Source organism: Anabrus simplex, chromosome 3, assembly GCF_040414725.1.
Source record: "Anabrus simplex isolate iqAnaSimp1 chromosome 3, ASM4041472v1, whole genome shotgun sequence".
Lineage (NCBI taxonomy): Eukaryota > Metazoa > Arthropoda > Insecta > Orthoptera > Tettigoniidae > Anabrus > Anabrus simplex.
Window position 1 is genome coordinate 280,340,359 of NC_090267.1, and position 27,544 is coordinate 280,367,902.

The following is a 27,544-nucleotide window of genomic DNA, read 5'->3' on the forward strand; positions in this document are numbered from 1 at the left end:
CTAGCGGTTTCTATGTCGTTTGAGAGAACAGCAATATCATCGGCAAATGCTAAGCAGTCTGTTGCGATCCCCTTGGATTTGGTTCCTATTCTCAATGGACTGTAGTTGGTTTCCTGTAATCTCACCCGCCAGGTTCTGATGATCTTTTCAAGAACACAGTTGAAGAGTATCGGGGATAGCCCATCACCTTGTCGGACTCCTGTTTTGATGTCAAAGGAATGCGAGAGACATCCGTGGAACTTCACCTTGGATTTTGTATCGGTCAGGGTGGCTCTAATTAATGCCCGCAGTTTCAAATCAACTCCAAATTCATTTAAGATGTTTAGCACGACTTCCCGGTCAATGGAGTCGTACGATTTCTTAAAGTCCACAAAGACAGACACATACTGCTTGGACATTAGTGTACAATATCTGATGATCGTTTTGAGATTTTGGATCTGTTCAGCTGTTGAGCGACCTTTTCTGAACCCTCCTTGGTATTCACCTATTTGATGTTCGACTTGTGCTTCCAAACGCTCCACGATGGCAAGTGATAGAATTTTGTAAGTCACGGGTAGCAAAGATATTCCTCTGTAGTTGTTGATGTTCTTCATGCTGCCTTTTTTGTGTAGTGGATGGATCAAAGCTATTTTCCAATCTTTGGGTAGGGTCTCCTTGTTCCAAATTTCTTCTATTTGCTTTTGCAAGATATCAAGTGATTCCTCTGGGGCATATTTCCATAGTTCTGCTACTACTGAGTCTTCACCCGGCGCTTTGTTATTTTTGAGACGGGCAATGTGGCGCTTGATTTCATCTCTGTTGGGTGGTCTGGAATCTGGGTACCTGAGTAAGGGTTCCTTGGTCTCAATGGCGCTTTGCGGTTTAGAGCAATTAAGTAAATTCTTGAAGTAATCTGCCAGAATGCTGCAATTTTCTTCATTTGACGTCGCCAGTGTGCCGTCCTTACGCTCAAAGCATAGAGATGGTGGTTTATAGCCAGTGAGTTTGCGTTTGAAGGCTCTGTAGTACTCTCTGCTTTCATTCTTCCTAAAGTTTTGTTCTATCTTTTCAATGAGAGATTTTTCGTATTTACGTTTCTCAGTTCTGAACACCCTAGCTGCTTGGGCACGTTGGGTTTTGTAGGTTTCCCAATCATTTTCTGATTTCGTAGAGTAGTACTGTTTCCATGCATTGAGTCTTTCTTGGAGGACTGATTCGCAGGTACCATTCCACCAGGCATGCCTTTTGCTTCTCTTGATTTCTGCAACGTCTTTGGCAGCCTCAACAAGGAGACTTTTGGTGTTGTTAAAGTCACAGACCCCTCTTCAACAAAATTCCTGAGGCAGCGGATAGGAATTGTTTTTCAGCGAGATTATGCTGCCAGGGTTATGGGCTTGTTTCTGGGTAACACTCCACTGAACAAAGTTTTCCACCTTACTTCTAAGATTTTCGAGCTGGAGCAAAATGCCAGGGTCAACAGCAGAAAACCTTGTCTGAGTTATCTCTGTATTATTTGTAACTTCTGCTTAATACCGTGAATAAATTTTTCTAATTAAAAAACAAAATGAATATACAATAGTATATAGGAAATGCTTTCATATGGGTTGCTGTTGATGTAACAATGGATGCTAAGAGTAGATTTATTGCAAATCTTGTGGTGGAGAAGCTAGAACCTGGCAGTGCTTCTAAGCCATATCTGATCTACTGTAAAGAACTGGACTATACAAATCACTCAACTACTGCGAGATTTGTGAATGATAGATTTAAAAGTTCTGTGGCTGGCTGAGATGCATGAGAAAAAGGTATTAGTGATATATTCTGATGCTGCAACAAAATAGGTTTTTCTAAAAGCCCAACAAGTGCTATGTTACAAACAGTAATTGTCACAGATACCACTGCTCCTGGAACCAGTGTTAAGGAGGTGGGGAACATGGATAGAAGCAGAAAAATTCTATAGTGAGCATCCAGATCCTATACAGACTGTTGTAGATACTCTTGATCCTGAACCTGCTGTATCTATTTGTGAATCACAAACTGCCTTTAGTAACTCCAAAGCAGTCTCCTCAATTGCCTACATCAGCGGCAACTTCAGCTGGCTTCCAGAAAGCATCAAACATCTAGAAACATCAGGACTGCCACTGCAAGATTCTGTTACTGTCATAGAGGATGCCAATGAAAAACTAAGTGCCGTGTATGGAGAATTTGGTCCCTTGTATTGAGTAAATTGCAAAAAGTGTTGAAGAAAAATCATGGATATTCAACTTTTCAAGGTGTGTGCCGAATTCCAAATGGAGATGATGTTGATCCATTCAAGGACATTTCTACAGCAAAAATACCTCTCCTAAAATATGCCCCAGGAATGAAATGGCTTCATAGAGTAATAAGATTAGCATGGATGTACATTCTGATTGGACAAAAGCAGTAACTGTACGTATCTATAATCAAGGGAAACAGGGCCAATTGCAACAACTATTGAGGTATCTCACTGATCATGGGAAAGGTGTTCACTGATATTTTGGAAGAGAAGGTGCAAACAGTGGTTGAGAGGAAGTTGGATGAAAACCTGTGTGGTTTCAGACCACAGAGAGGCTGTCAGGATCACATTTTCAGTTTGGGCCAGGTAACTGAAAAATGCTATGAGAGGAATAGAAGTAATGCTTATGTTTCAAAGATTTAGAGAAGGTGCATGACAGAGTACTGAGGGAAAAGATGTTTGCAGTGCCGCGGGACTATGGGATTAAGGGTAGATTACTAAAATCAATCAAAGGCATTTATGTTGATAATTGGGCTGCAGTGAGAATTGATGGTAGGTTTTTTTTTTTTTTTTTGCTACTGGCTTTATGTTGCACCGACACAGAGAGGTCTTATGGCGACAATGGGATAGGAAAGGGCTAGGAGTGGGAAGGAAGCCGACGTGGCCTTAATTAAGGTACAGCCTGCAGGTAATTGCCTAATGTGAAAATGGGAAACCACAGAAAACCATCTTCAGGGCTACCGACAGTGGGATTTGAACCCAATATCTCCCGGATGCAAGCTCACAGCTGCGCGCCCCTAACCGCACAGCCAACTCGCCCGGTAATTGATGGTAGAATGAGTTCATGATTCAAGATATTTACAGAGTTAAGACAAGGTTGTAATCGTTCACCTTTGTTGTTCATAGTTTACATGAATCATTTGCTGAAAGATATAAAGTGGCAGAGAGGAATTCAGTTAGGTGGAAGTGAAGTAAGCAGTGTGGCCTATGTTGACAACATGGTCTCAATAGCAGATTGTGCCGAAAGCCTGCAATCTAATATCTTTGAAGTTGAAAATAGATACAATGAGTATGGTATGAAAATTAGCATTTCAAAAACTACATTGATGTCAGTAGGTAAGAAATCCAAGAGAACTGAATGTCAGATTGGGGATACAAAGGTGGGATGGGAAGATAATTTCAAGTATTTAAGATGTGTGTTCTCCCAGGTTGGTAGTATTGTAAGTTGAACTGAATCAAGGGGCAGTTTAAAGCTAATGCAGTGAGCTTGCAGTTGCAATCAACAGTATTCTGTAAGAAGGAAGTCAGCTCCCAGACGAAACTATATTTATATAGTTCTGTTTTCAGACCAACTTTGCTTTATAGGAGTGAATGCTGGGTTGACTCAGGATACCTTATTCACAAGTTACAAATAATTAATAATTAATGTTATTTGCTTTACGTCCCACTAACTACTTTTTTAAAAAGGTCTTCGGAGACGCCGAGGTGCCGGAATTTAGTCCCGCAGGAATTATTTTACGCGTCAGTAAATCTACCGACACGGGGCTGTCGTATTTGAGCACCTTCAAATACCACCGGACTAAGCCAAGATCGAACCTGCCAAGTTGGGGTTAGAAGGCCAGCGCCTTAACCGTCTGAGCCACTCAGCCCGGCCAAGTTACAAGTAACAGACATGACAGTAGTGAGTATGATTGCTGGTACAAAGAGATGTGAACGATGGCAGGAGGGTAATCGGAATAAGGAGATAAAGTCTTTAGGAATGAACTCTATGGATGAAACTGTACGTGTAAACTGGCTTTGTTGGTGCGGTCATGTGAGGCGAACGGAGAAGGATAGGGTACCTAGAAGAATAATGGACTCTGATATGGAGGGTACGAGAAGTAGGAGACCAAGACAACGATGGTTAAACTCAGTTTCTAAAGATTTAAAGATAAGAGGTACCCTATAGAACTAAATGAGGCCACAGAGCTAGTTACAAATAGAGGATTGTGGTGGCAGTTAGTAAATTCACAGAGGCTTGCAACTGAACACTGAAAGACATAACGGTCTGTAATGCAGATGTATGTATGTATGTATGTATGTATGTATGTATGTATGTATGTATGTATGTATGCACATCAATAATTTTTTTTGTTATTTGCTTTACGTCGCACCGACACAGATAGGTCTTATGGCGACAATGGGACAGGGAAGGGCTAGGAGCGGGGAGGAAGCGGCCGTGGCCTTAATTAAGGTACAGCCCCAGCATTTGCCTGGTGTGAAAATGGGAAACCACGGAAAACCATCTTCAGGGCTGCCGACAGTGGGGTACGAACCCACGATCTCCCGAATACTGGATACTGGCCGCAATTAAGCGACTGCAGCTATCGAGCTCGGTACATCAATAATTAATTAATACTTCCATAACAGGGTATATCCCCAATTACAATGGATGGTGCAAAATATATTCAATATATACATGGTACCTATATATACAAAATAATATATAACAATTTAAAATATACCAGGACTGCCATGACTAAATTAAGAATAATTTAAACATATTTTCAATAAAACACACATGCATATAAAATATCAAAATTAAAGAAAAACAAATTAGCAGAGAAAAATAAGGAAAATAATCATAAGAATAGTAAATACAAAAACACATACACATTGGCAAAAATAATATTGACATTACATACGTTATATTTCGGTGCTGAATTCATTTCCTCCTATAAAATATTAATTTTGATGTAAATATTGTTTCAACATTTTTGAAAGTGGAAGTGATAAAGCCAAATCTAGTTGTTTGATGTCTGAAGATATTCTATTATATACTTCATACATTTTTATAACTGGTGAATTTTTATGATGCGAGGTGCTTGAGAAGGGGCAGTAAAATGTTTGTCTCAAATGTGGTTACCCTCTTGGTATTGAAGTTGATTCTTTCACGAAACTGTTGGTTATCTAATATTCCATTAACTGTCTTATAAAGAAATATCTGTTGAGCTAATGTTCCACGTCTACTGAGCTGCATTAAGCCGAAGTCATTTAGTAGAGTTCTATGAGAAACTCTATGATTATTGGTTATATTTTAAAAAATATAAATATCGCAACAATTTGTTTTATATTTTTTCTATTTCATTAATTATACACATGTACTGAGGAGCCCTCACTACACATGCATATTAAAGTTGACTTCTAACAAAGTAACTGAATAAAAATTTTAAAGTATCTTCATCTCTAAGTTATCGAGAATTTCTGACAATAAACCTTAATTGTTTAAATTCATTATTTGTAATTTTATGAATATGACTGTTGAATGAAAGTTCTGAAATCAACCATAACACCCAAATCGTTTACTAAATTACATTTCTGTAAAATCTCACCATTGATACTATAGTTATGCACGAACACATTCTCATTACAAGAAAATGTGATCGCAAAACACTTTTTAATACTGGAAAAATCCTGTTTGTAACACACCAATTGTAACAGTTGTTCAGATCGGTTTGCAATTCCATAGCATCATCATACCCAGTAATTTGCTTATAAATCTTTACGCCATCAGCAAAGAGTAAGTAAACACTTTGAATATTTTACTACTTTCGGTAAGTAATTTTTAAATAATAAAAAGGACAATGGACCAAGGTTTGAGCCCTGAGGGACTCCAGAGTTAACTTTGAACTGGAATCACGTATTTTGTGCGTAAGATACAAACTGTTTTCTGTCTGACAGATATGAGGAAATTAATTTCAAAAACTCACAAGATAAACCAAATAATGATAATTTAGGTACTCCAAAGTATACCATGATCAATTTTATCAAAAGCTTTTGCAAAGTCAGTATAAACTGCATCTATAGGAAGCCCTTCATTCATTGAATCAGAACCATCCTAAATACAGTTCATAAGATTAGTCATAGTAGAACCCTTGGGATAAAACCCGTGCTGAAATTGTGATGTGTATGGTTTGATATGATTAAATATTCTAACTAATATTGTTCAAAGAGTTTTATTGGAGCACATATTACTGAGATAGCTGTGTAGTTCTCAATTTTCAAACTATCACCAGATTTAAGGATCGGAGTTATTTTAATTGTTTTCCAAATTTAGGAAATATTTGCGTCTTCAAAATTAAACTATGTATGGTACATAGTGGAACTATTAGCACCTCTGCACATCCTTTAATAATATAAGGAGGTATGTTATCAAATCCTGCTGATTTAGTTGCCTTGAAGTTTTGTTACTGCGACTTTGTTTTCATCTTCGCGTATAGGACCCACCTGTAAACTGTGAGCAGTAATCATTGATACTGACTCAGAGGCAATATATAAACAAGGCTGGGGTGCATAAGCAGTTTTAAAATAACATGCAAATGCAATGACTATTCCTTGTACAGTTACCAAATGGTTTCCACCATATGTCATACACTGTTTGAACAAACTATTATTTCGTTTACTTTTTATGAAATCCCAAAACATTTTTGGATCCTTTTTTATATTATTCTGTGCATGTAATATATACAATTCGTATGTCCTTGCAATAAGTGTCTTACACTATTTTCTTAATTGTTTGTACATGTGAGCACTGTATTCAGAAGGCTTCATGTGCTTCCTACGAGTCTGCTTGAATTTCAACATTTTAATTATATCTAATATAAACCAACAAGGATACATTCTTTTCTCATTCACTGTTTTTTTAAGAACATATTTTGTGAAATGCTTATTAAGAACTTCATAAAAATAGCTTAGTGCATTATTCAGGTCTTCACTCATTAGTAACTGATTCCAGTTATATTTCTGTAATGATGCATATAATTCATAAAAAAGCCTTCTGGAAATTGTAGATGGTGACAGGTAATATCAAAATATAAAGCAGGATGATTAGAATCTTCAGGCACATTAACATTTCCTTCACATAGTTGGACAGGACTAAATCAAGTGTTTTACCATTGGCATATTTTACGTTACTAAACAAACTCAGATTGAATAAAGCTATAAAATTTGCCAGAGCAAGGTATTTTGGTTCACAGTCAAGTAAATTAAAGTTACTTTCAATGATCAAAGGTAAGTTAAAAATCACCTGTTTTAATAACATTATGTTGTATGGATTCGATATTTTCAAGTACTGCAATGTGATGTTGAATCTTTTTCTGCACATAAGAACATCCTGAGTGACAAACATCTTTCAATAACCCCAGGGAACATTGAAACATAATAGTTCACTGTGTTACAAGATTTAACATATAAATGTACTTTGAATGTTGTAACTATGGAAATGAAAAGTTTATACTGAATATTTGTCTGACATATTGATATTTAAGCAAAACACGACAATTCTGACAAGCGGGTTGCCTACACAACAATTATTAAAAAGGATATTATTAACATGGATGTGTTTGGGGCTGGAGGGGGTCTATCTGAAATTAGCGTGGACAAATAACCGACACTATAACCAGGCAAAAAGTGTACATCATATGGATGGAAGATCGATGCTATTTTTGTGGATGGAAAGGCATGCTTTTGGAAAATGCATGTAAAGTAGCAAATATTCTTGGCATTGAAAATTTCAGCACATCCAATGGCTACATCAACCGATTTATGAAAAGGCATAACATTACCTATGAAACTGTTTGTGGGGAATCAAATGCAGTTAGTGACGAAACTGTAGAAGAGTGGATCAATGGAAGACCAACAAGTACGAACCCAGGAACATTATTAACCTAGATGAAACTGGGCTGTCTATCAGTGTGTTGTCCAGCAATACTTTGACATTCAAAGGGGATAAAGGCCAAAGCAGACCCTCACCCCACCCTGATTTAAGGAACAATTCGATTCCTAATAAAAATCGAATGAAACAGTTCCATTCTCCGGTGATCAATCTCTCCAAGCTCAGTTTGAGCGAGACAGAAAGACTTATTCTGGAAAAAGGATCTAAATACAACTGGCCCAATGTTAATCAAGCCAAAGTAGCAATAAACTTGCCATAGAAGCAGAAGTTGCAGTCGGAAAATTGCCAAATGCCGTGCAGGACGAGGTTAGAATAGACATAAAAAGACAACTTAATAAAATTTTCATTAATAATAGTAATACAACTCATGTTATCACTAAGGATTCCCTTATGGAAAGGAAGCATATTTTGGGACTTAAAAAGAAGATTAAAGACAAAGAACTTATTGTTACGAAGGCCGACAAGGGCAATGCAACGGTAGTTATACATAAATCAGAATATATCCATATGACCAAACGTTTTTTTTATAATGATGCCTTTTCTGTTATTAAGGAAGACCCGATGCAGTCGCTTCAAAGACAATTAAAACAGACACTAAAGAATTCTTCCTTTCCTTTTAATGAACTCGAAAAACAAAAATTGACAAACATGAATCCTGGCCTCCCAAAAGCAAAAGCACTGCCAAAAGTCCACAAGGCAGGAGTCCTCATTAGATCAATTATAAACAATAGACCCAGCCCTCTTTATAAATTTGCATAGTACATCCAGAAATTTCTTATGCAACATTACAGGTTTACTGCAAACAAATCTATAAAGAATTCCATAGAACTTACCACAGAATTAAATAAATTTGGACTACAAGCTCATCATACCATACATTCGTTCAATATAGTTAATATGTTTCCAAGTATACAAACAGGTAAATTACTTCCCATTATCAATAAGAATTTGAAGACATATAGTCACTTGAGTAATCTGGAAATTCAAGATTTAATGGGTATCTTAAAGTTGCTCATTACTAACAATTATTTTGTATTTAATCAGATCATCTATAAACAAGATGGATTAGCTATGGGGTTACCTGCCTCGGGAATTCTGGCGGAAATTTATTCAGATTTTTTAGACGATACATTAATAATTAACGATGACAAATTTAAGAATATACAATTTTGATCCAGGTATGTGGATGACACGTTCGTGATACTAGACGAACGGGAAATTGACACGTCAACTGCTCTAAATAATCTTAATAAGATGGACACCCATGTAAAGTTCACTCTGGAACCCAAAAAGAAAAATCAATTATTTTATAGACCTAAAGATTAATAGGCACACTTCCTCATTTTCATTCAGTATTTATAGAAAGCCTACACAGACAGCAGTCATGATAAGGCAAGATTCGACGCACCTACAATCACATAAATACGAGACTTACAATAGCCTGGTGGATCGTACCTATGTACCTAAGTGCAATTTGAACAGAAAACTGGAGATCATCCAGTTAATGACCAAGGCTAATGGCTTTAAAGAGGACTTTATAGAACATATAATTAACAAGTTTAAGTATCGCCCTCACACCACTATGATTAAAGATAAACCAAAACAAAAAGCTTTTTCGACATTTACATTCAATAAAGATGTTTATAAGGTCACGAATATTTTTAAGAAGCGGAACATTAAGATCTCATTCAGAACAGATAACAGAAGCGCCAAAGTTTTACGTAACACAACAGCATTTAATAGGAGTAATCCCTACTCCAAGTCAGGAGAGTATAAGTTTCGATGCAATGACTGTGACTATGACGGGCAAACAGCGCGTAGTTTCAGGGTTAGATATACTGAACATCTGAATGCTGTGAAATATAATAGATTCTCAGCCGTAGGCCAGCATGTCCACGATCTTAAACACAAGTTCACGGATATAGAGCAAGACCTTGAAATTATCGAGACGCTAAACAAGGGGCCGTTGCTTGATGTTACAGAGGTGTGCTTCAAACATTTAGACCAGTATTTTTTTTTTTTTTTTGCTAGGGGCTTTACGTCGCACCGACACAGATAGGTCTTATGGCGACGATGGGATAGGAAAGGCCTAGGAGTTGGAAGGAAGCGGCCGTGGCCTTAATTAAGGTACAGCCCCAGCATTTGCCTGGTGTGAAAATGGGAAAGCACGGAAAACCATCTTCAGGGCTGCCGATAGTGGGATTCGAACCTACTATCTCCCGGATGCAAGCTCACAGCCGCGCGCGACCAGTATTTTAATGCTAATCTTAATCTAAATGAAATTTCTGAAAAAACCTAGAATTCTATTTGATTTCCTGATAACATTGCTTACAAATATAAGATTTCCAAGAAATATTAATATTCTTCGTGTTGTACGCAATAATTTTTCATAATATTCTTTTTGTCCGCAACGTCCTCCGGACCCCTCCTTCACTATCGCTCAATAGGCGATTCTCAATGTTTACCCTACTGCCCCTCCTCAATGCATCTCTGCTTCAAGCGCATGACTCAAACAAGCCACCACTCATTGTGCTACAGCCACTGCATTAGGTCTACGGCTGTTTGAGGGGAGTCCTTCAAGTAGCTTAATAATGGATAGGGTTTATATCTCGCCTCCCTTCGTTAATTTTGGGTTTTCATTATTTGCAGGTTCCGATATTGATAACATCTTCGGGACACATTTGTATGTTTCCACCTCATCAGGTTACACTCAATACCACAGCCAAGCATAATAAACATCCTGCTACATGAATCAAGTTTTAGAGGATGGCACATTTTAATACATAAAAATTATAAATAAATACTAGTACAATGAGGTTTTTGGTGTAATTAGTTTTATTAATGTAATATAGAATCGAACTGAAGATTTTAGAGTTTTAACACCAACAGACTTGAATGTATACAGTTTTAATTCAGTCAGTGTATTCGTCCTTGAAAGTCAGTGCTAGTGCATTTCACACAAGCTGTAAAAAAAAAAAGTAGAGAGAGAGAATAATTTAAGCAAGACTCAGTAAACAACAAGATCGAACTCAGTACCCAAGATGAACAACTCTGAACACACACAAACCTTATGTCTTTTTCTTCAGATTGTTTTTAAGTGTGACATTTGAACCTAAAGTTTGTGAACTTTAGAAATATGAGACAATAACTTTGTATTTTAACTATGTATATATTTTAGTCATAAGGTTTATAGGAGTTGGTTGTACTAAAATGTTGTATATTTTATATTAATTGCCAGTTTTTCATTACTTTCATGCAGCTGATGATGGCACTAAAGAAATGCCGAAACTAGTACTGCTAAATAAAGTTAATACATTCAGGCAACATTGTTTTGTATTGAACAGGTGGAACCTCTAAAAACTTTGTAAGTATTCTTTATATTGGAATACCACTGCTTATTTATTCGTTCAGGATTGTTTGTTGTCACAGAGTTGGTATGCAACTAACTGTATTGTATTCCTGGAATGAAGCCGTTCCCTTCAGAATTTCAGCGAATGGTGTTGCGCCTATGTTCGTGAAGATGGAAAATGTTGTGTAATTCTTATAAATATATAAATTAGAGTTGTACTGGAGGGTTATTAGCTTTCGGAACGAACACATTTGCTTCTTACAAGTTTCGGTACATAACTTCATATTTGGACATGATAAAATGAGTTAGGTCTAGTAAGTTTTAACTCATAAAATTACAGAGCAAGTGGCTTCCTAAGTTGCATCACGTAGCTATCAACTTGCATTTGGGAGATAGTGGGTTCGAACCCCACTGTTGGCACCCCTGAAGATGATCTTCCGTGGGTTCCAATTTTTAGCACCAGGCACGGCCGTTTCCTTCCCATTCCTAACCCTTTCCTATCCTATCAATGTCATAATCCTATATAAAATTGGAAAAAGCCTTTGAATTTTTTAAATCCGTAATAATCAGTAGCGCTTTCGTACAGCCGTAGTACATTAGGGAAAATCCGTAGTAGTTGGCGCCTCTGTAAATATATAAAATACACCAAAAGTTTACTTCTAAACTATTCATTTGAAAGCAAACTATGACACTTAGGAGACAGGAACTAATATTCAAGCTATTGCAAGTTATTCCATGCTTTTGCTTAGCTAACCTGATTAAATGCGCACCACCCAAAAGATACTTCCACGTAGTCATAAATTACAGCATGAATCGTCATAGGAAACTTAACATGGTTTTACCAAGAGGTTCCGTACTGGCTCCTTTGTTATTCAATTTATGTACATATGACCTTCCTCCAACTGTGTGCCGTACATCTGCTTGTGACGATGACTTAGCAATTGCCATTCAAAATACTGATATGAAGTCTGCCTAGGCCACCTTAACATTGGATATGAGGGTTCCGGTATTGTATTTTCATAAAGGGAGACTATAGGCAAGCATGAACAAGACAGAGACGGCCTATTTTCATCTCAGTAACAGGATGGCAGTAACACAGCTGAAAGAGCCTCTCAATGGTACTATGCTTCGTCACAATCCCTATCTCAAATAACTGTGTGTAATCCTAGACCGTACACTTTCCTATAAAAGGCATTTAGAAACCTTCCATTGAAGCTGTGTGGAACCTCAAAGGGTGCTTTAGCTGGTACCTAGCGATGCTAAACAATTCAATGCGGAAAATCTCTGGAACAATTTGGACTATTCCAACCATTCCTCCTTCATATTGCTCCACCAGATTTGCGGTATTCAAACCATTGCTTCGGGAGTACAATAAGATCTCATCCAACATTCCTAGCTATCCATAGGGACATCAAGGACCTTTGAAGCCGCAGACTAAAATCTTGCCATACTTCAATCATCACAGGCAAGCAGTTGTCAGAAAAAGAATTTAGTCCATTTAGTCCAAGTGAGAGATGCAAAAATCAATGGACACATGTAGCTTCAGGACAGTTCAGGCAGCTCAATCCAAATCATACTCAGAAAGGCTTTGATCTACCTTGCAGAACTTGGTTGGGACTGAGTCAGTTTTGCACAACACATGACCGATGCGCATACTGTCTCCGTAAGTGCGGTCTCCAAAGATCACCTGACTGTGATTGTGGAGCTTCCTAGCAGACTATGGAACACATCTTTTCATAATATCCTCTCTGACCACAGGCAGACCTTGTAAATTGTCCACCATCATAAATCAAGTGGCTGAATGAAGTCTAAAGCAGAATTCTTTATCTTTCTAATGGCAATAATGTTGACACCTCATTGCTGCATATAATGAATATATTTTATACATTATTTCTGTAATAGGAGCCTCCGTGGCACAGGCGGCAGCGTGCCGGCCTCTCACCGCTGGGTTCTGTGGTTCAAATCCCGGTCACTCCATGCGAGATTTGTGGTGGACAAAGTGGAGGCAGGAAAGGGTTTTCTTCGGGTACTCTGGTTTTCCCTGTCATATTTCATTCCAGTAACACTCTCCAATATCATTTCATTTCATCTGTCATTCATTAATCATTGGCCCAGAGGAGTGCGACAGGCTTCGGCAGCCGGCACAATTCCTATCCTCGTTGCTAGATGGGGGCTTCATTCATTCCATTTCTGACCCGGTTGAATGACTGGAAACAGGCTGTGGGATTTTTCACTTATGTAATAGTCCTATAGCCACATGCTACATAAATACAACTTCTAAATGCTAATGTAGTGATTGATAAATGGCATATTAGTGATTCTATGATATAGGCTACAGGTCCCCCTGCTGTTTAGATGAAGTAAACAGTAGCACAAACCAGAAGCACTAAGTTTTAAAGCATTAGCCTAGGTGGCTACTATATCCAGGATACACTTGGGATCAAATATTGTGACTGGTGAGGTAGTCTTTTGTGATTTATTATTTGATTACCTTTTTAACAGGTCAAGATTCCTTTCATCCCTCCCATCTCCTCAATGAATTACAGACAAACCAACACAGTTCAATACTATAATCTATACAAAGAGAATACCAGTACCTAAGTGAAACTTACACACAGAGGCAATGCAATATGACCTAAAAATGTATGGTAAAATATTTGTCTGTGGAGGAGAGAAGAGTATGTTCTTCTTAGCCTTTCTAAGCAATGTTTACAACAATGCCAAAGTGGAAAACTCAGTACTGTGAAAATAAAATATTTTATTTGATATCACTATTGGTATGAATGACATGCTCATCAGAAATAAATATGAGTTGATTTGTTGAGCTCCAGTGTTCACTGGAATATTCTTGTGGCAGTCTTTAGAGTGATGGGAGTAGCGGATGTAGCTAGCGTCAACGGTTTGCCTGGCCGACAGGCTAGCGAACTCTGCTGAGTAAGCCCGTGGTCAAAAGGACACTAGGCCTGATATGTTCGACAACTGGCAGGGAGGGGGAATAGTACACAGCTGCTCAGTCTTTAGTATACCTCCACATCCATCAGATATGGAGACTTTACAGGAGGTAACAGAGGATAATTGTAAGGCAGAGAGAAAGTCAGAAAAATATTATATCTCATCAATAATGATCAGGATAAACATACCAGCTTTGTCAATGGGCAGACGTATTTTATAGAAATTAAGCACTAGTACATTAGCGAGACACAACTGTTCCCATAATCGAATCAAGGAAGCCCATCGACCATTATTTCCACAGTCAGTAGGGCTGTAAAACAAACTGAGGTCTGTGCAGAAAAGTGCTTGTTAGATCTGTGGCCATTCAGTGCTCTGTCGGACTTCAGGTTTTGAAAGGTGGCGCAGTAACTAATTAATATAGGTAAGGAATTTGGAAAATTTACCATTTCTGATGTCCTACTTCATCAATCAACTGTTGGATGCTGATGCTATGAGCTAGCCAATGATACTCGTTACTTGGTTATCATGGAAGTAGTAGAGGTAATGTGAGATAACTGTTGTTCACCCACCACTGATATGTGAACTGACAATTATAAAAAGAATCACTTCCTATCACTCATTGTGCATTACCTCGAGCATTAGGTCCTCAAGAGTGGATTAATATTCAAATGCCTCTTCCGTGAAGTATCAAGATCTGGTGCCAAGATTATTAACCCGTAGAGAGCCAGACAACAATATATCGTTGTTTCGTACATACGCGTAAACTGCCTACCAGGTTGCAACATTTTATGTGTCGAGTCCATAGAGAATTGTCATTAGATTTTAACTACGTCGCTAGATAATGTGTAAATTCATTCGTTATCATGCATTGAATTTCTAAAATCTGTGTTCATCTATGACGTATGATCTCCAAGCCGCATGAGTAAAATGGCAACTAGCGGGAGAAGTTATTTTGTAAACGATGACGAACTGGCTGTATATCTTAATAATATTTAGTAAAGAAGGGGATGATGACGACTCGGATAAGGAATTCACTCTTCCAACAAGTGAGGAAGGGGAAAGTGAAAGTGTTATTGGTAGTGAAAACGGCGAGTTTTCTGTAAACACTCAACCACGTGCTCATTGTCCGAGTGTAAACATTGAAAGTGGTAATGACTGTCTGAGTGACAGTACTGATGATGATGACGGTTTTACATCTGGAACACCTCGGGGTAGACAATCAGTAGAAACACACTTAATTTTAAAATGCCACATCGGCTAAGGAACGGACTGAAGTAGGTGCAGGTTACATTACGAGTGACGACTCACGACACAACTGCCAACTCAAGACAGACAATTCACGACTAACGACTGACGATACAAGACTGACAGGAGATAGAGGGAAGGCTGTGGCTGGGGGTGGGCTATAGGGGAGTAGCCAATGCGGTGCTTTATTGAACCACATGACTTATGACGTATACTACGCTCCAGCCTGCGCTGGTAATACACTATTACAGCTGTTTGTATTCGCAAGGTTACATTCGTATTTTCTAGAAATAATATGAACACTTAACTGAATATATTACAGACGGTTATAACAATACCCAACAGCAAAAATTTCATGTTTTCCGTGAAATTCAATTAGGTCAAGATGCAAAATAGCAACCCTCACCTGATTATTATGATACTCCTGGCCCGAGACACGCCCCTTCGTCAGACGCAAACCTATAGCGTATTTTTATTTTATTTTTCACGGCTCAGTTGTGGAACCTCATAACTACAGAGACAAACAGATATGAGAAATCATGTCCTGTCACCACATGCCAGAGCACAGCGGTGGCGCCCGGTTACATTGACTGAAATGAAGGCTTTCATTGCTGTTTTGTTGGAAATGGGTATAGTTAGAAGGCCGAGCATATTTTCTTATTGGGTCAAAAACTCCCGTTATACAAGGTGCGTTCCATAAATAATGCGACCAAATTCATAATTCATTCATTCATTCATTTATAGGAAGGGGAGTTAGGGATTGGAATAACTTACCAAGGGAGATGTTCAATAAATTTCCAATTTCTTTGAAATCATTTCGGAAAAGGCTAAGAAAGCAACAGATAGGGAATCTGCCACCTGGGCGACTGCCCTAAATGCAGATCAGTATTGATTGATTGATTGAAAAATACTGTATTCGTTCAAATAATCAAAAATCTTCAAAATAGCACCCTCTTGCATCAATACACTTCTGGAGGTGGTGTTTCCATGCCTGGAAGGCCTTTTCCGGAATGTCCTTTAGAGCCGACGTAACATGCACCTGGATTCTTTCAATCGTGTCCCAATGTTTTCCTTTCATGACTCCTTTTAACCGAGGAAACAATAAAAAGTCAGCCGGAGCCAGGTCAGGACTGTAGGGAGGCTGGGAAACCACTCGGGTGTTCGTCCTGGCCAGGAAGTCGTTGACAATGAAGGCGCTGTGACTCGGCGCGTTGTCATGATGAACTTTCCACGTGTCCTTGATGTCGCTTCGGCAGCGCGAGACCCTCCTTTTCAGTCTTTTGAACACTTCCAAGCAGAAAGCTGAGTTCACTGTAGTCCCGGTAGGTACGAATTCGTGGTGGACAATGCCTCTGACGTCAAAGAAGACAATGAGCATGGTTTTGATCCTGGACTTGCTCATGCGTGCCTTCTTGGGACGGGGCGACGATGGGGTGTGTCACTCTGAACTCTGCCTTTTTGTCTCAGGGTCGTACTCAAAAATTCATGTGACATCACCAGTGATAACTGAGTTAAAAATAATTAGCATCATTTTCACACATTTCCAACATTTCTCGGCACTGAAGCACTCGCATGTCCTTTTGTTCGTCGGTCAACACTTTTGGGACCAGTTTGGCACACACCTTTCTCATGTTCAAATCTTCGGTCACAATGCGGAAAACGGTTGTTTTTGCCACGTTTAGAGTTTGTGCTATCAATTGAAAGCTCAGCCGTCTGTCAGAGTTCGAACAATCGCGCACACGCGTCACATTTTCGTCGACTCGTGAGGTTGATGGCCGTCCACTACGAGGTTCGTCGGTGATCTCTTCTCGGCCCTCCATGAACGACTTGTGCCATCGGAAAACTTGTGATTTGGTCAAGCAATCGGTCCCAAAGGCCTGCTGAAGTAATGGAAATGTTTTGGTGGCGGACTTCCCAAGTTAAACACAAAATTTGGTAGAGTACCGTTGCTCTACAGAACGATCCATTGTGCCGTGTTACAGGAACTCGAAACGGGCTTGACGGAAACGCACATGCTGACTCTCCGGCAGCTTGCTGCCGAACGAGACAAAGAGCGTTTGAAGCTAACACCCCCCTCCACCTAGCCCAGCAGGTTAGAACGCGCTGCAGTGTACAGTTGCGTCAGAAAAAAATTGGTCGCATTACTTATGGAACGCACGTTGTATTCCTTGGTTTGGAAATATGTTCTCAAGAAACTGATTCCAATTGATCTTGAGATTCTTTCGTCTTGTGAACAATGATAATCTATCACCATCTGGTCACCCTGAATACGACCCATGTGCCAGGTTTGATCCCATTGTTGACCATGCCAATTGTATATTACGATACCACTATACGTAACTCTTAATTAAAATACTCATGATAAAAATGTGAAACTTTATATGTTTATTCATCTGAAATAGGACATTGCAAGGAAGTCATCAATATATATCGTTGAGTTAAATTTTCTGTGTTTTTCTGTTTGGTTTCTGATTTTTAAATTTTGGTGTTTGAAAATGGTTTGGAAAATATTTTTTTCATAATACCCGAGGGCATTTTAGTGTTTTAAATTAGTTCAGCAATAAAAGTGTATTCTTGTTAACATTCAATAAAAATTTCAAGTCATAGTTATAATATTTGTGAACTATATAGTCCAGAGAGTGAGAACCTGCAAAATTCACTAAATCTGTCTGGCACTCTTGGCATACTGTGAGCACCCAGGCCTGGCACTAAGAGGGTTAAGGAAATTGTACAACAGAGTGGCTTAATGGGCATTCAGTTGTCAGATCTATGAAAGGCGACTTTCATAACAGATCAGGGTTTGAATGGAAAAACCCTCCAGCCAACAGTATCGAAATTTCACCTAACGGAACTTGCCTTTCCTGGAAAGAGATTAAACACTCAAGTCTACTTGTCAATACAGCTCATTTCTGTCCAGTCTTATTAGTCATTTTCAAAATTCTTGTCAGTGCAGTTGTGAATAGTGCAATAATGCAAAGTGTAAATCGATTCCTATGAGTGAAAAACTACAAATTCTCCGTAAGTACGAAGAAAATTCTACACTGAATCAAAAGGATTTTTCTGAATCTGTGGGTATCTATTCATCCAGCTTAAGAACATTAATAAAAAATAGGGACGCTATTACCAATGCAGCGAAGGGTGGTTACATATGTAAAAATGTGAGACCTGAAAAATATGAAGATGTTGAGGAAATTCTTACTGAATGGATTCACCAATCCCGTGAGGCTTCAATCCCATTAAGCAGCCCAAATCATACAAGAAAAAGCGTGAGAAATAGCAGGCAAATTAAATACAGACTTGAATGCTTCGAGTGGTTGGCTTCATAGATTCAAACAAAGGCATGGCACAGTATAACGTCAGAGTCAGTTAGGGACAGCGATGTACAGGACTGGCAAAATGAAGTGCTACCAAGACTCATTAAAAATTATGCACTGTGCGATGTGTTTAACGTGGACAAATGTGCTTTAAACTAATGCCTGACAAGGGGAAAAATTACCGTGGGAAATTAAGCAAAGAAAGGGTAACTGTGCTTGTTGCTGCATATGCCGATGGATCTGAAAAATTACCAGTGTTAATATTGGGGAAGTCATCTAGACCCCAATGTTTTAGAAACATTAAAAGTCTGCATTGTGAATATAAAAATCAAGCATGTGCCCAGATGACTAGTGACGTGTTTTTGTTAACTGGCTCAAAGAATTGGATCAAGAAATGGTAAAATCCAATCTCAAAATCCTGCTTTTTATCGACAACTGCATAGCTCACCCAAAAAATGTGAACCTGAAAAATGTAGAATTAGCATTCCTGCCTGCCAAGACAACCAGTAAACTACAACCAATGGACCAGGGGGGTCATAAAATTGCTCAAGCATTTCGATTGAAAGCGTGTTGTTCTACAATATCTACAGTGCATCGACAGTGGAGCCGAAAACTGCATCACCTTATTGGACACAATGAATTTCATCACCACTGCATAGGAAGAGATCAAAGTACAGACCACTGTCAAGTGCTTTAATAGCAGGTTTTACCAAGGTAAGATTCTAAACGTTGTCGGATAAGGATACTGTATTTTGTTGTTCTTCTGTATAAAACAAGCCCCACAATGATGCAGACTACGGAACGCCAGCTTCTCACCACTGCTCTGGTGGTTCAGTCCCCAGTCACTCCGGTTTCCCCTGTCACCTTTCATTCCAGCAACACTCTCCACAATCATTTCATTTCATTTGTCATTCATTAATCATTGTCCTGGAGTGTGACAGGACTCACCAGCCGGAACAATTCCTTTCCTCAGTGCTAGTTACAGGCTTCATTCATCCCTTCCAGATCCAGTTGGTTGACTTGAAACAGGCTGCGGATTTTCAGTTTCTGTATAAAATGTTTTTGTTTTGCTGAGTGGGGGTGGGAAGGGTTAAATATGCCTTTTCTCAATGTTTTTTTTTTATGGACACAGTGCAACACCTGGTGAAACGTGTGACAACTGTTAATGACGAGCATTAGGCTGCTGTAGGGAGAAGTTAGGAGATTTTAACTTGGGAGGTGATTTTGTGTCAGTTGACAATGGTCTAGTGACATCAGAAATCTGCAATGTCGATGACATGGCTAAGGATTATGCTGCCACTACTGTTCAAGATGAAGAAAGTGATGATGAAAATGTACCCACACGAAATGAAGCTCTTGGAGCAATCAATCTGCTCCAAAATTATATGATCAATGTTATTCCTAGCGGTATATCAAGTGATGTGAAAAACTACTTAAACTGCACAGAAAATGTAATAATTCACAATAGTAGTACACACACTCGACAATCATCAAAGACTTTTTTAATACCAAGCGAGATAAAATTTATATATTGCATTGTATTATTACACAATCTTCCTGCAACAGCTGCAGGTGGCCCAAGGACAACGTTTACCTTCACAACAATAATGGATATAGATACAGTAGATAAGGAGACCATATGGTGTTAAGTGTAGGCAAAAGAGTGAGGCATGTCAAACATTTATTTGAGGTATTGAACAATAACGTGCTGTACTACAATAATAATAATAATAATAATAATAATAATAATAATAATAATAATAATAATAATAATAATAATAATAATAATAATAATCACCATCATCATACAGTAAAATACCATTTTTCATTATTGGCTTTACACCCCACTAAGTACTTTTACAGTTTTCAGAAATGCCGAGGTCCCAGAATGTAGTCCTGAGCCAATGCTTCAACCATCTAAGCCACTCAGCCTGGCATACAGTTTAAAAAAAAAAAAAGACTTTAATATTGTTTCCCAATTGTTCGCCCACCTCGCAGATCATTTCCCGTCTATAGCACTGTCCTGCTTATTATGTGTTTAAACCACAGTCTCTTCAGAGCGTAATATCGAGGTTTAACTGCATTTCATTTACATATTATTAATGTATGTGCTATTGCATTAAATACTATACTGTGTGATACTTAGCAGACAACAATTTGTACTTGTCAATTGATAAATGTAAGTTTAATGAGCCGATTCATGGGCTCTGATGCTTGGATCATAGTTTACACAGTCTCAGTCTTTCAGTTCCTGTGCCACTGTGAACTGGGCCAAAAAAGCTTGCACAGCCAAGAATGGGTTAAGTCCAAGTTCAAAACTGTCCATGAAAATTTCTAATGCTCGTGTATGTGTTATGGGATAATGACAGGACTTGATATAATAATCATATGAATTCAATGAATTCACTCACCAGTGAGTACAAAGAAAGATACAATATTCTCACCCTGTATTATAAGGTAGGTAAGAGTTACTGGTACTTACCAATTGGTGGTTACTTTTCTTGTTCTTTTTACGTGGAGGTCTTCCGCTTCGACCTAGAAACAATGATTAAGAGTCAATTAGCAGCTGAGAAAATACATGCTAATACAGGTTACTGGAGGCAAGCGCCACAAATTAGCACGAGAAAATATCACAAAACAGAAAGATCACTGAACAGTGTGATTTAATCTGGGTTAAATAATTGCGTTTCACTGACGAACTCCAGAAACATATGTGACTTGGTACAAATGTAATTTATGGTCAACAAAGTGCAAGCAAAGAAAATTCTTTTTTCTCCATTTACCAGATTTCTACAATATCCTTCCAGAACTACTCTGCAATAATTTTTTGCTGTTAGGTTCTTCAGTCTACCAAAATTAATTTTGAGTAATAGATTTATAAACTACCTGAAAAAGAAAAACATGCTAATAGAATCATACACTGAGCTCGATAGCTGCAGTTGCTTAAGTGCGGCGAGTATCCAGTAATCGAGAGATAGTGGGTTCGAACCCCCCTGTTAGCAGCCCTGAAGATGGTTTTTCATGGTTTCCCATTTTCACACCCGGCAAATGCTGGGGCTGTACCTTAATTAAGGCCACGGCTGCTTCCTTCCCATTCCTAGGCCTTCACTATCTCATCGTCGCCATAAGACCTATCTGTGTCGGTGTGACATAAAGCAAATAGGAAAAATAAAATAGTATCATATTTAGAAATGAACAACTTAATGAAAATGGAATGAAATCTTTTGTTCTTGAAATAACATGATCAGATCCTATCAAATTCAACTCAAATATTTAGAAATGTTTATTTCCGTTTAAATACTTAAGAACTTGAAATCTGGAACTTATGTTAATGAAGCATTTCTAAATATGTTCTTCAATCATGAAACATACATGTCATTCTATTTTATTTAAGTTGTTCCTTTTCAAATATAATACTGTTACAATATGTTTTTCTTTTTCAGGTAATTTATAAATTGATTACTAAAAATTAGTTTCAGCAGACTGAAGAACCTAACAGTTAAAAATTAACTGAGTTGAAAATGAAAAGAGATGGCTTCAGATATTACAAACTCTCTAATAATACACATTTTCAAAGAGCAGCATTCCAATGAAACATCCTCCACAGTACGGTTCATACCAAGATTTTGGGGATTTACATCTGCTATAATCCTGAAGTAACTTAGATGTTAATTGTTTCTTGGAACCATTAGTAAAATGGTAGGCCTGAATCTGTCTTCACTAATGATTTGTCAACAATCTCAGTCTATAGCCTTAAGGATTATTTCCAAATAATGGTTTATTATACAGGTTGTTTCAAAATTACAACTACAATCTGCAAGCATGTGCAGGGCAATGAAACAAGGAAAAAGTCGTAAGAAACATAGGTCCAGAAACCAACCGTTTCAATGATGTTCTTGCTGCATGTTCCATGCACCAGGCTCTACAACAGATGTCAACAGTACTCTATCTGTACCAGTATTTGAAATAGTTAATATGACCTCACACATTTTCATGTATATTCATGAAATGGACGTCAGCCATCCCTTCGTTAGAAAACATGTTAAGCACCATGATAAATGCTTCAAATGCCACTAGTAATGCAAGACGCTGTTCACATCTAATGTGGAGCCTGGTTCCCGGAATATAAAGCAGGAACAATGTTGTAATGGTAGCAATGTGATTACATCTTGGAAAGTGTTTGTTTTCAGACCTATGTTCATACGGAGTTTTCATCTTGTTTCAGGCGCAGTGGTACATAAGAGTTGAGGAATTTGTTTAGAAGGGTTATAGGGAGGTAAATTCAGGGAAATGGGGTGGTATAGGGAGCGATGATAAGGGTACAGGGGTCTGGACGTTAAGTAGGGACGACATAAAAATGTTAGTGTTGAACTGTAGAAGTACCAAGCTCGATAGCTGCAGTCGCATAAGTCCGGCCAGTATCCAGTAATCAGGAGATAGTGGGTTCGAGCCCCACTGTCAGCAGCCCCGAAGATAGTTTTCCGTGGTTTCCCATTTTCACACCATGCAAATGCCAGGGCTGTACCTTAATTAAGGCCACGGCCGCTTCCTTCCAATTCCTAGGCCTTTCCTATCCCATCATCGCCATAAGACCTATCTGTGTCGGTGCGACGTAAGGCAAATAGAAAAAAACCCACACTGTAGAAGTAATGGAAAGAAAGGAATACAATTAATTTAATAGATAGTCTGGCCCCACAGTGTAGGGGGCAATGCGTCCGCCTGTCATCCGGCGGCCCCAGGTTCATTTGACCGCTGCTAATATACACGTTGTACCGTAATGCCTGTCGGCCAACACGTGCAGCGACAGTCCTTAGAGATAATCCAGCCTCACACAGCCCAATTATCCGAGCCCTCTCAAACGGCGACAGTTGTTGATAGCGTGCTCTTCTCTGTCGTCGAGGCATGTTTGACGGGGAACACTTCACTGCACAGACTGCAAGTCAACTACGCTACACCAGAGTCCGTATACTGGAGTTGATTCCTCAGCGACCAATCACGTGGGGAGACCTGTAGCAACAATTCAATGGGTCTGAAACTTTGATCGTTTACATACCTACATGGCATCGTTCCATATCTTGAAAATCAACACAAACTACCAATGCCTTCAGGTGTTGCAATTTCCATTTTCTTAACTGTATTAAATATGTTCGTGAAATGAATAACTTGTTCGATAAAAGGCAGCTCGGGTTTAGGAAAGGTTATTCTGCTGAAGCTCAACTCGTAGGATTCCAGCAAGATATAGCAGATATCTCGGATTCAGGAGTTCAAATGGACTGTATCGCGATTGAACTGCCTAAGGTATTTGATAGGAAGGATCATGGGAGGCTACTGGCAAAAATGAGTGCAATTGGAGTAGACAAAAGAGTGACTGAATGGCTTGCTATATTTCTAGAAAACAGATCTCAGAGAATTAGAGTAGGTAAAGCTTTATCTGACCCTGTAATAATTAAGAGGGGAATTCCTCAAGGCAGTATTATTGGACCTTTATGTTTTCTTATGTATATACAAGATATGAATAAAGAAGTGGAATCAGAGATAAGGCTTTTGCAGATGATGTTATTCTGTATAGAGTAATAAATACTGTAAGTTACAAGATTGTGAGCCACTGCAAAATGACTCTTCAATGTTGTTAGAAAGACAGCAGGCGATGGTATGATGATAAATGGGGTTAAAAGTCAAGTTGCGAGTTTCACAAATAGGATTAAGTCCTTTCAGTTTTAATTACTGTGTTGATGGGGTGCAAGTTCCTTATGGGGTTCACTGTAAGTAACTAAGTGTTAATATAAGGAAAGATCTTAATAATAGTGTTATTACCGGGCAAGTTGGCCGTGCGGTTACGAGCGTGCAGCTGTTAGCTCGCATCTGGGAGATAGCAGGTTCGTACCCCGCTGTCGGCAGCCCTGAAGATGGTTTTCCATGGTTACCCATTCTCACTATTATTATTTATAAATTTCATTTTCCGTATTGACAGACTCAAAGTATAGATAAGAAATGTGTTTTTCCACCATTCAATACACAATTTATTTTAATATATTAATATATTAATATATTAAAATAAAATAAAATAAAATAAAATAAATAAATATATTAATATATTAATATATTAAAATAAATTGTGTATTGAATGGTGGAAAAACACATTTCTTATCTATACTACCCATTCTCACACCAGGCAAATGCTGGAGCTGTACCTTAATTAAGGCCACTGCCACTACCTTCCCATTCCTAGGCCTTTCCTGTCCCATCGTCGCCATAAGACCTATCTGTGTTGGTGCAACGTAAAGTAAAAAAGAAGTGTTATTGGCTTTATGTCCCACCAACTACTTTTTAAATGTCTTTGGAGACGCTGAGGTGCCGGAATTTTCTCCCGTATAAGTTCTTTTATGTGCCAGTAAATCTACCAACACCTTCAAATACCACCGGACTGAGACAGGATTGAACCTGCCAAACAGGGGTCAGAAGGCCAGCGCATCAACCGTCTGAGCCATTCAGCACGGCTAGGAAAGATCTTAATAGGGGCAATCTCATAAATGGAATTGTAAATAAAGGGTACAGATCTCTGCACATGGTTATGAGGGTGTTTAGCGGTTGTAGCAAGGATGTAAAGGAAAGGGCATACATGTCTCTGGTAAAACCCCAAATAGAGTATGGTTCTAGTTTATGGGAACCGGGATTACTTGATTCAAGAACTGGAAAAAATCCAAAGGAAAGCAGCTCAATTTGTTCTGGATGATTCCTGATAAAAGAGTATCATTACAAAAATGTTGCATAGTTTGGGCTGGGAAGACTTGGGAGAAAGGAGACGAGATGTTCAACTAAGTGGTATGTTCCAAGCTGTCAGTGGAGAGATGGCGTGGAATGACATTAGTAGACGAATAAGTTTGAGTGGTATCTTTAAAAGTAGGAAAGATCACAATATGAAGATAAAGTTGGAATTCAAGAGGACAAATAGGGGCAAATATTCATTTATAGGTACGGGAGATTAAGGACTGGAATAACTTACCAAGTGAGATGTTCAATTAATTTCCAATTTTTTTGAAATCATTTAAGTAAAGGCTAGGAAAACAACAGATAGGGAATCTGCCATCTGGGTGACTACCCTAAATGCAGATCAGTAGTGATTGATTGATTGATTGATTTATTGACAGACTCCTCTAATCAGCTCCGCAGGTTGTACCTGTAATTCGGAAACACCCTGCATTACATTCAATTAACTCTAGAATACTACCCCTGTTTTCGTGACACATTATTACTAAAATTTGGTAAATTTAACAACTGGAAATTTGATTCATTATAGTTTTAACATTAAAGAATAAACAATGGTAACTTATTGGATATTTGGGTTTAATAGGGAGTTATTAACATAACCTGAATCCAAACATTTTTGATATAAAAGGATCTGATTTTTTGCAAGCTTGGAACAGAGAAAATAATATATGAATACATTTTATAAAACCTAATTTTATTAGACAATGTAGTAAATATGCACACATAAGCAGGCCTTGCGAGCCGAAGTCGTCGGACACATCCCAGCACTAAAAGCCATACGCCATTTCATTTCAGTGACAGTTTCATTATATTATAAGCAAACCCATAGGCAAATACACCCAGTCCCGTGGCAAGGGAATTAACCAATTATGGTTAAAATTCCTGATCCTACCGGGAATCAAACGCAGGGCTCCTGTGACCAAAGGCCAACACACTAGCCATTGAGCCGGACATGAAACTGTCACTCATCATAAGTGTCTAAAGGCAATGCCTTGTCTATGCAACCATTCTTTCCTGTCCTCAGCTCATCGTTTCATTTATTGAACAAATTTTTTCGTCAGTTGTCCTTTGCTTTTCTTCTCCGTGAATTTTCCTTCCAGCAGATTGGTAAGAAAGGTATTGTGTTGCAAGATGTGGCCAGTGAATTTAGCTCTTCTTTTTTTATTGTTACCATCAGTTGTTCCCTAGAATTTCTTCTAGAAAGCTTTTGTTTGTTCTCTTTTCAATCCATTTAATCCTTAGCATTCATGACCAGACCCACATCTCAAATGCTTCCAGTGGTTTCGATCCTGATTTCTGACTGTCCAAGATTCACAACAGTACAATAGAACACTCCATACAAAAGAAATCACAAATTTCTTTCTAATTCCAAAATCTAAATTTGCACTGATTAAAAGATTTCTCTTATTACTAAACGCCTGTTTGGCAAGTGCTACTCGCCTTTTGATCGCTTTACTCTCACTATTACAAGTTACACAATCCATGGCTCAATGTTCAGCACACTCTAGTTCATGACAGTGACTGCAGTAAGATATCCTCCTCTTCGATAAAGGGCAGAAATGACAAGATTTTCCTCTTTCCCTGTACATATGTAAATTCTAGATGAACCGGTACCTCAAGATTTTCACAGATTATTTGACGCAATGATTATTGCAGTGACAGATTTTGTAAGTGGCTCCTCATGTGCGGGGTGACAAGCTCCTTACACAGGGACTTCATGACCTCTTGCTGACTGACTGGTTTTTACTTCCTTGTGAGTGTATTCAAATGGCAGATGATGTATGTGTTCACAAAAGCAATGTTCATCACATTTGATCCATGGTGTCAACAACTTCTTTTGTGTAGTTATACATATGAATCATTTTTGGCTCTTTTGCGTGCGGGTTAGCTCCATACTTTCATGAGTAGTTGATAGCAAAGAAGTTTGTTTTGTTTAGGTCTGGAAGAAACTATTGCTTTTCCTTTATCAA

The 27,544-nt window shown here is 38.4% G+C and overlaps 1 protein-coding gene across 3 annotated transcripts in view; it reads right to left on the reverse strand.

The window, feature by feature from the left end:
- Positions 1–27,544, reverse strand: part of LOC136866258 (bromodomain-containing protein 2) — a 709,923-nt gene that overhangs the window by 140,148 nt on the left and 542,231 nt on the right. For all 3 annotated transcript variants that reach the window (XM_067143061.2, XM_067143058.2, XM_067143060.2), the window contains exon 19: positions 21,289–21,341. In XM_067143061.2, the coding sequence (XP_066999162.2) occupies positions 21,289–21,341 (53 nt within the window). The remainder of the gene's footprint in view (positions 1–21,288; positions 21,342–27,544) is intronic.